General features: G+C 30.5%; 1 protein-coding gene across 1 annotated transcript; it reads left to right on the forward strand.

The window, feature by feature from the left end:
* Positions 1-1,402: 1,402 nt before the first annotated feature.
* Positions 1,403-10,833, forward strand: LOC143554551 (serine/threonine receptor-like kinase NFP). Its single transcript, XM_077044277.1, has 2 exons — positions 1,403-2,488; positions 10,002-10,833. Exons 1-2 carry the CDS (start codon positions 1,403-1,405, stop codon positions 10,734-10,736), a joined length of 1,821 nt encoding a protein of 606 aa, XP_076900392.1. The 3' UTR covers positions 10,737-10,833.
* The last annotated feature ends 23 nt before the right edge of the window (positions 10,834-10,856 follow it).

A 10,856-nucleotide genomic window follows, 5' to 3' on the forward strand; every position in this document is an offset into this window, starting at 1 on the left:
AGGTTGAGGAATGGGATGTGGTGGTTTTTTATAGATCTTTAACCTTTGGGATAAATGTGTTTTTTTAGTTAAATTATAAGGATAAGGAAAAAAGACCCCTTTATTAGCTTTTGATTCTAGTGATTGTTCATAATTTTACCATATATTTTTTTTGTTTTAAGTTTGGAGCTTTGGGTATCCCCAATTATATGTAGACTACAAGAAGAAAGTTATGATGTTCTTACTACATACTCTATTTTGCTTCATGATATTTTAGGCCTTTCTAGTATTTTGTTTCATGCAGCAATGAAATCTTACCTTGCTACATTAACTGGGAGTCTGAATCTTTTGTTTGTGCAAAATAAAATGTTTGTTCTCAAAATCATCATATATTTGGGTTTCTATATTGGCACAACTGATTTAAGCATTGGTGTTGGATGACTTTTAGCTGAGTGACGTAGAGTCCTATCAATGAACCGGTCCAAACTGGTTTAAAGGCTTAAATGAAACTCGATGGCCCTGTGCAAGGATGGCACGCGGAATGATGACCTACAGGCTACACAAACTGAGAAATGTTCATCAATGGGGTTTCATGTTAATCATTTTGATTATATTTGAATCCTATGAACACGTGCCCTTATTTAGCTCATCATCAATTAGGGGACTTGTTCATCGAGTGAAAATAGATAACCTTTAGACTTTTATGATTTTTTAGACTCTACGATGTCGATGCCAATTCATGGTTTCCAGTTTTAATTAAATTTGATATTATGTGGGAAGTTGATAAAATATGGACTTTATAAAAGAGACTAGATAGGATGGTAATTTAAAATAATTGAATTTCAAGATCAATTTAAACCAAAGTTAATTTAGACAATTAAAGCTGATCAATCCTGTTAAAAGTTGCACATCGTAATCACTTGAGGTTTAAGGTGAGTACTTGGATGTATAGATGACGTGTTTTGTCATTTTTATTAGCTATGTGAATATACAAATGACATGTCAGATTACATATTCATGTGAAAATACATGTGACATGTACATGATTTACTAAATATGTTATATGCATATAAACTTTTGTGATTTGAAAGCTTCAAAAACTCTTTTCTTATAGTCAATTATCTATAAAAATAGCATAAATTAAAACCGAGATATTCGTCAACTATAAAATTATAATTAAGTATCTCATAAATCTATATAAAAATCAATTTACTTTGTCTAATATTGTATGATATATAAAAACTTCATAATTAAAGTAATGTGGATTTTAATAAATTTGAATTTATTAACTTTCAAAACAAGAGATGATTATTTAAAAAAAAAATTTGTTTGATAGCAACCAACTAATTGACTTGACTCTCAAGTTGATAGCACCCCTTCTTAATACATAATCTCCAAATCCCATTTCCCAAACCAAAAAACAATGAAACTCCTCTTCTTTTACTTCATATTGCACCTTCACAACTTCTTCCAAATTTCATCACCACAAACCTTACCTAGAAACACCACTGGCCATGCTTGCAATCTTAACCAAACCACGTCCTCTTGCCAAACCTATGCCTTCTTTAGAGCCATGGGTCCAAACCAACTCGACTTAGCCTCAATAAGCGATCTCTTCTCCGTGAGCCGTGCAACGATCGCCAAACCGAGCAACTTAACATCTCTAACTTCACCTCTTGTCCCTAACCAAGCCCTCTTCATTCCACTCACTTGCACTTGCAACTCAGTCAATACCACCACAAACCTCTCTTATGCTAAACTCAACTACACAATCAAAAAAGATGACACTTTTTATATTGTATCCACAAACCTCTTTCACAACCTCACAACCTACCAATTAGTGGAAACTGTCAATCCTACCCTTGTCCCTATAAACCTCACCATAGGTCAAGATGTAATCTTTCCAATCTTTTGTAAGTGCCCAACAAAAACCCAACTCCAAAACCAAGTAAATTATCTCATTTCATATGTTTTTCAACCATTTGACACCATATCCTCCATTGCTTCAAGATTCGGGTCAACCGCAACTTCAATAGTTGAAGTAAACGGTGACGATATTCGCCCTTGGGACACTGTTTTCGTGCCTGTTTCGCAGCTTCCTGAGCTCACACAACCTTCTCCTACTAGCCTTTCATCTGACAAGATGAGTGCCAGAAGAGGAGAGGTTATTGAATTGGCGACGGGACTTGGAGTTTGTGGAGTTCTTTTGATTTGGATTGGTGGTTTGTGGGCATATCGAGAATATTCATGGAAGGAGGAGGTAGGGAAGAATAAAAATGGTGTAGAAAGCAAGAAACTTGAAGTGGAAGTTAGTCTTATGGCTGATGTTTCAGATTGTTTAGATAAATATAAAGTTTATAAACTTGAAGAGTTGAGTGAAGCAACAGATGGGTTTGATGAAAGATGGGTGATCCAAGGGTCTGTTTTTAAGGGTTATATTGATGGGAAGTGGTATGCAATTAAGAAGATGAAGTGGAATGCCTGTGAAGAACTCAAGATCTTGCAAAAGGTACATCCCTCAGTCTTTCCTTACTCATTCTTTAAATTATCTAAGAAAACATATATTTTACAAGTTTAAAAGGGGTTATATCTTCCTTTAAACTTCCAAAATGTCACACAAGATGGTATTAAAGCATAGTGTATGGAAATGTGATGTTTTGCAAGTTTAACAATGATATACGAAATTTTCTGGATAAAAAGTAACAACATATTATATACACTTTATATATCTACAAAGGTCTTTACTTTGCTGAATTGCACCTTGCACAAGGATGTTACAACTTTTTTGGATATTGGATATCAAATGCAATGTTGTATTTTTCTTTTACAAATTTCAATACACCTTCACTTCTTTACCTATCGATGAATAATTTTTTTTAAAGAAAGGATAGATATGATGTAATCATTTTATAGTAATTTGTATTTAATGAATTATATAAATTAGTATGTGGGGCACAAATCTTAAATAAAGGAAAGCCAACAAAAACCTTTTTGCAAGTAGGAACATTAGAGAATATATAGTATTAATAAAACACAGGTTAGGTAGTTTGGGATGTCTTATTCAATATTTCAATTAGTGTGATTAGGTTTGATTCCTCTACAAATATTTATAGTTACAATCATAAAGAGCCTTTTGTCTTAATTCTTATATAAACTAAAGTGTGTTACCATTCTACATATCCACGTACCCATTGCGTCTAATATACTTATTGACTTGTTAAGGCTGTTATCATTTCCATTATTTCATAATATGAATTATAGGAAATATAATTAAAAAAAATATTTAAATATTTATTTTTTATTCTCTTAGCACCAAAATCTTGAACAAAACTTTGAGAGGGGCACCTATAAAGATTTTGGCTTGGTTTTGTGCATATACTGAAAATTCAGTTTTTTGGGTTACAAACTTACAATGGGTTCAGTTTGTTTTCTTTTCATGCATCCCCTAACATCTTCCATTGTGGATGGTCATTAGTTGTAATTCTTAATAACCACATACATGAGTACCATTATCTTTAAATTTAAATAATTCAACTAGCATTTTAAGTATCCTCATTTTTATAAGGTGAAGGCCGGAGTGTGACATAAGAGGTTATATTTAAATACAATTTTTAAACATGTTTGATGACCATGAATCGCCTGTTAATATATAGTTATAGTACAATCATTTAATTATTTCATAGTAAAGTTCTACAAAATCATTTCATATAAATTATATACACACTAAAGACGTGTTCGTGCGATACGACACGAAATACATACAGTACTAGTAATCATGTTCCATGTTAATTTTTTTAATTAAAAAAATGCTATTACAATCCAATAAAAAATAAAGAGAATAAAATACCGTTTTTATGGTGTGACTATTAAAATTAATAATATATGAAAAGGCAATTGTCGTTTATAAATCGTGGGGAAAGTTGATTTAATAAATGAAATTAAAAGAAATATATGAATAAAGATTAGTGGGCAAATTGTAAGTATTCTTTAAATAACCAATCAGTTGAATCAAATCAATACACAAACCTTCCAATAATTTAGTTGTAACTCTTCAATTTTAAGATACAGTTATTTTGGTACATTATTATGTAATATATGTTGATCAATTCTTCATGTAAGTAATATAAAACATGATAAATATTAAACCTATGAACCTGTTACAGCATGAAGAGTAGTAAGCGCAGCAGGGTATGATGTAGTCGACATACTTGTCATCTTGATCGAGTTCCCCTTTAGGATGTATAGTTAAGGATGGTTAGGGTTCTTGAGAGGAAACCCGGTTTAGAAGAGAGAGGAGGCACACAAAATTGTTATGTGTGTGTGATTAGATTATGATATTAATATTTATCTCTCTATATATACACCCAAGGGGAAACCCTTTATTAGCTATTAAGAGTAATATGGCCCATCAACAATTACCAAGCTAATATATAATAAGGTATAATTAATTATTTTGATCTATTATTATATAAATGATAGTGATGACCATATAAATAAATATATAAAATATATTTATTCTTACATTCTCCCACTTGGCCGAGTAATCATTTATTATGAGTATTATATAAGCCTGATCAGGAGTTAACACTCATTTTAGTTTTAAACTTAAACTGGAGCAGAGAGATACAGTCATTGAATTGAACATCAGCTCAAGACTCCCATTAATCATACTGCAGTCCTTATTTAAAACCTAAGTAGTTATTATCAAAATTTTCAAGTAAGCCCTTCAGAACGTTTGATTTGTATATTAATTCGTCAATATGTCATTATGCATGCAGAACATATTAAGAGACGTACAAAATCAAAACCGATGAAGAATTTTAATAGTTAATCATTCATAGTATGATATGCAGTTGCGCATAGTCATCAATACCCGTCATTATTATAAGCGCTTTTATAATATGGGTGAGACTTTTATTTATCAGATCCTTAAGCATATCATGAATGTATTCGATACAAAAATTTAGATTCCTCAATTCGTTCATAAACGAATAATTAATTTCATATCAAAATTTAATGCAACACCTCTCAAATTGTTACTGTTTGAGAAAACATGGTAGCTGACTTTATCACAATAAGTCTTCAATATATAATTTATATGGAGTTTAATAAAAACTTATGAGTCCAATAATAAATGTTCAACAACATTTATTGACAACAACGTTGTAATTAATCAATATATTATGTCGTTATGACTTAGGTTGTTATTATCAGTTCATTATGACTCCTCCATGAGATAGATTTGTCTACTGACATAAGAATATATCCCGAAAATTACATTTTCTTATCTTTGAATATGATAAAATTTAGAGTAATCTACCGGTTTGAATTCTCACTTCTTCTTTTAAATTAAGTCTTTCGTTTCTTTTAAAGATATCTTAGTACTCTTTTAGATGCTTCACATTAATCTAGCCATATCTAGTGTGTTGCGATTTTGAGTAATATCTAAACGAGTATAGACTTGAACTTATATAAGGCTTCTACTTAATGAAGCATAAGGAAATAATCTATGTGTTCCTGTTATTCTCTAAAGTAGAGCAATAGTGTTTGTTACATGTGTAAGGAATATCTCTGAGATCTATAATATCAAAGTATGTGTGAAAATACTTTGACTCATGTAACATATACTTGTCAGAAGAATGTCATCTATATAAGGACAAGTTTGTTTTTAGTTGCTCCCACTCATCTTGATGTAGGTACATTAATCAACTTGGTTTTTGATGAAAATAATTGTATAAATATTTCATCAAATTTTGATGTTTGCATTAACCCATACATGGATTTTATTGACTTATAGACTAAATGTTCATTAACCTTCAGTTTATAACATTTAGGTTGTTTTATGAGCATGTAGATATGTAAGTCAGTTATTAGGGAAAGTTGTTTTAATGTTCTTCTAACGTAGCTCTTTAACTATTATAAGCTACTTGAACAGTGATGATCCTCAAATAAATGTTTTATAATATAGGTTATAAGATTCTTTGATGATTTATTCCCTTTTGAATCTAACCTTTAATAATCAATTATGCTTCTTAGTGTCTTAACGTTTGTGTTAGGATTTCGTTTAGTTATGAACACCTTTAGGTGATTCAACCAAATCTCAAAAAGTTAGCGACTTATGGAGTCAATTATGATTGATGATAATGGTTTAATTATAAGGGTTATGATCATTAAACTTTCCAACATCCAATTCAACTTTAGTTAGGGAGGTTACATAAGCATCAAATTTAGTAGGTTTGAAAACCTAGATGGCCTCCTAAGTTGATTATTGGGTAATTTTAAAAGTCTCAGTTTTATGGATTAGCAGTTGCTATCATTTTCAGGATTCTAAGTGTGTAAGAGTTGGTGCAGTATGGTATACAAGAGGTGTAATTGGTGTTAAATTTGGAGTAAAATTTAATGACTCTCTTCCCCCCGCCTCTTGTACTTTTAACAAGTCATTATAAGGACTTTCACCGCTCCCACTGACTTTAAAAACCTTTAGGTCAATATTTAAAGACCAATAAATTCTAACAGAAAATGAGTTAATGATGTAAGTCGTCGTAGTTTCTCTTGTGAGGATTATTTCAGTAAGAAATCGGAGTATGCCCACATTTAAGAAACACCGAAACTTTTGTAAGAGTAGTAGTAAATTCTACAGAGATAAGTTTTGATGAAATAGTATTGTGATGGAGCAGTGTCTTGTACAAGAGGTGTAATTAAGACAATATCAAGTTTTCACTACTCCACCTCTTGCAAATTTTGTAAGTTATGATTGAGACACTTAAGGCTCCCACTGATCTTTAATATCTCTAGGAAAATACAAGAGAAGTTTCAATGATGTACATGACGTGGGAATCCATCATATATATGTTAGACTTGATTTGATTACATTAACGTCCAGATGTCATAATAAACTTAAAGGACATATTTTATTGAAATCGTATTAAGTATATATGAACGAATCTCTTTAAGACCGCGGACCATAGAATACTGATTAGATACAAGTAAATAGCATTTTAAATGATAAAAGAATTATGTCTGAATATTCCGTTTGAATAACTTTCACGAATGTCAGTGAAATATAACTTATGGTGGACCCATACTTATTCCTTAAGCCAAGTAATGTTTAGTGCATTTAACACATGATTTAAAATCACTAAGAATTAGATTATATGAAAATTCACCCTTATCAACCATGTCATGATTTCTCATGAAATTTGGTTTTAATGGATGAATTTTATATGTCTCATTTGTCTTTTGTTACATTTTTATTTGTATGATAACAAAAGTTGTGAAAATATATAGTATCATCTAGTTGTATTTTATAAATGTTTCAATCCAAATATTGATAACAAATCATATAAGAGTTTAAGGTAATAGTGACTTTATGTTGGATATGCAAACCTTAAAATTGACAGAATGTAGCTTAAGTATTGATACTAAATTCTGATTAATCTCCAGAATATTTAAGGTATCATAAAGCGTAATTTGAAGACAGTTTATCATGGTTCTAATAACCTTAACATGTAAATTTGTCACTAACCCTCATGTTAGTTATTTGTTGATATTGGGGTAAACATATAGAACTAGACTCAACCAATCATGTGTTAATGAGAATATTAGGTTAGCAGACTTAAATATCATTAATATATAACTATCAATTTTAGCCAGTTGTTCTTTTGAATTATGGATAATCTTGTAATGCATATGCCTAATCTAATGGCATATTTTTGCAATGAGACTTCTCCTTAGAGAACTTAAAGCTGGAAGTAATACTTGTATTTTGTTTATGAACCTTAGAATAATCCTCTTTTAGGTTTTAGTGGTAGTGAGTTGAATAACATCTTATTTTCCAGTACCGGATGCTTCTTTTCTTGTACATATGTTGCAGATCAACACACTCATTTTCCTTTGGTACTTCTGAGTATTATAGTTGATTTTTAAGGCACCAAATTGTACTATTGAAAATTTGAGTATGCAATGTACTAAAATATTGTACTTAATATCATGTGTGAGCCCTTAATTTTATGGGTCATGATTGTACATTATGATATATTCAATAATACCATCTAACCTTATAGTTAGAATTCTTAAGGAGTGCATGAATCTTGGGAGTTATTTTGATTAGTCTTAGGAAAAACTAAATCTATAATAACTCTAGTGATAGCATTTATTTATATAAGTTCTTGATTATCATTATCGTAATAGACATTATGATTGACTCATTCCATTTGTTAGGCTCTAGTTTTCAATGGAATAATTGTTATTAGAAAGAGCAGTAGGATAGTAATATAATGTCTTAATGGATAATTAAAATTGAGAAGAGCTAAATGTTATTAAAACTCTTTTTGAGACAAAATTTAATTGTGTTTTGATACTAGAGTGGATGATTTGGATGAGATAGCTATTTATAAAAGAAAATTATAGTGAGTAATGTTATGGGATATTAAGATAATACATATTAAAATTTATGATCATTAGATTAATGAAGGATCATTAATGTGAGGATCGTTATATTTTATTGAAGATGTGATATGTCTATTATTAACATTAAACTAATAGATTATAATTAAAAGTTCTACTTAAACAAAAAATAAATCACCTTTGGGCAGAATTAAATTTTATTTAAGTATGTGTGCAAAATAATTGTAACACATCACCTTTGGGCAGAAGTGAGACAATTATTTTAATTATGCACGGGCTAGTTTTGCTAGATAAAAATGTAACACATCACCTTTGGTCAGAAGTGAGATATTTGTATCATGTTATGCAAACACTAACAAAAGCTTTCAATTAAACTTGAATGATGGTGAATGTAACACATCACCTTTGGGCAGAAGTGATACATCAAAATTCACTCAAATTAAGCTTTTTATGTTTTGTAAAGTTTTATAAGATTTAATTATTTACAAAACATTTAATTAGGTTTAGTTTATGGGAATATTAGAGTTCTCGCGAAATTAGTTATCGAGACTTTTGAGTTCTTGGGAATTATGAGTTCTCGGGAATTATCAGGTTATCGGTTTTTAATAAGTTTTCGGTTTTTAATGGGATCTCGGTTTTAATGAGATTTCGGTTTTGATGAAATCTCAGTTTGACCGAGATTTCGGTAAGTATTAAAATCCAAAAATTATTTAAGGTAATAATATTTTGGTTCAAATTGTTAGAGATTAATTTTATTCCAAGATTTGTTTAATTTTGAAATTTATATTCTTAATAGTTATTCAGATTTCAAAAAATCTTTGGAGATGTGTTTTTCAATTATTTTAGGAAAAAACACAATCATACTCTAAATTTTAACCAAAATATGTATTATTTTCAAAAAACCCATGATGAACACGAAGAACATCACCGAAAAACCATAAATTTTTAACATGTTTTTAATGTGAAATCGGGTTCTAAAAGTTTTAAACAATATATTTATAAACCGATTTCAATGAGTACAAGCATAAAAAATTCAAAATTAGGTTTTATCAAGACTTTAGATTCAAGTTTTCCGGTTTAAATCCAGATTTAATGGAAAACCATGAAGAACCGATTAAACAACATCGCTCTGATATCACATGTTGATCAATTCTTCATGTAAGTAATATAAAACATGATAAATATAAAATCTATGAACCTGTTACAGCATGAAGAGTAGTAAGTGCAGCAGGGTATGATGTAGTCGACATGCTTGTCATCTTGATCGAGTTCCCCTTTAGGATGTATAGTTAAGGATGGTTAGGGTTCTTGAGAGGAAACCCGGTTTAGAAGAGAGAGGAGGCACACAAAATTGTTATGTGTGTGATTAGATTATGATGCTAATATTTATCTCTCTTATATACACCCAAGGGGAAACCCTTAATTAGCTATTAAGAGTAATATGGCCCATCAACAATTACCAAGCTAATATATAATAATGTATAATTAATTATTTTGATCTATTATTATATAAATGATAATGATGGTCATATAAATAAATATATAAAATATATTTATTCTTACAATATAAATATATAACTTAATAACGTTTAATGTTTCTTTCCTCCCTTTTGAAGGTAAACCATGGCAATTTGGTGATCTTGGAAGGATTTTGTATAGATCCAGACAATTCAAATTGTTATCTAGTTTACGAGTATCTTGAAAATGGGTCTCTTTATACAAGATTGCATGATAGCAAGGCGGAAAGGTTAAGTTGGAGAAAAAGACTAAGAATCGCACTGGATATAGCTAATGGGCTTCAGTATATCCATGAACATACTATACCACGAGTCATACATAAAGATGTCAAGAGTAGCAATATCCTCTTGGATGCACACATGAGAGCCAAGATTGCTAATTTTGGACTAGCTAAATCGGGATGCAATGCTATAACAAGACATATTGTTGGAACTCAAGGATATGTCGCTCCTGAATATATATCTGATGGAATTGTATCTACTAAAATGGATGTTTTCTCATTTGGGGTTATTTTGCTTGAGCTTGTTTCAGGGAGAGAAGCTGTTAATGAAGAGGGGAAGGCTTTGTGGGTAGAATTCTATGAAAACTTCAATGGGAATGACGAGAAACCGAATCATAAAATTACAGAGTTCATTGATGACACCATTTTAAGAGAACCGTGCTCAACTGATAGTGTTAAGAATGTCATGTCAATTGCCATCGCTAGTTTACATAGAGATCCTTCAAGGAGACCTAGTATGGTGGATATTGTATATGCGTTGTGTAAAAGTGATGACTTGCTTACCGATCTCTCGGAGGATGGCTTTTCACCACTCCAAGTTCTTGCAAGATAGTTTTAGTTTGGTTATTTGTGAATACTAGAAGCTTGTAAACATGATATATCATTTCCTTATCATTGTACCTTTTTTTGAAACCATGGATGATATATGATTTTGTGATATTTTCAAGACATC

Source organism: Bidens hawaiensis, unplaced genomic scaffold (genome assembly GCF_021521415.1).
Source record: "Bidens hawaiensis isolate Kalapana, Puna unplaced genomic scaffold, B.hawaiensis_p1.1 tig00017759_1, whole genome shotgun sequence".
In the NCBI taxonomy this organism is placed as follows: Eukaryota; Viridiplantae; Streptophyta; class Magnoliopsida; order Asterales; family Asteraceae; genus Bidens; species Bidens hawaiensis.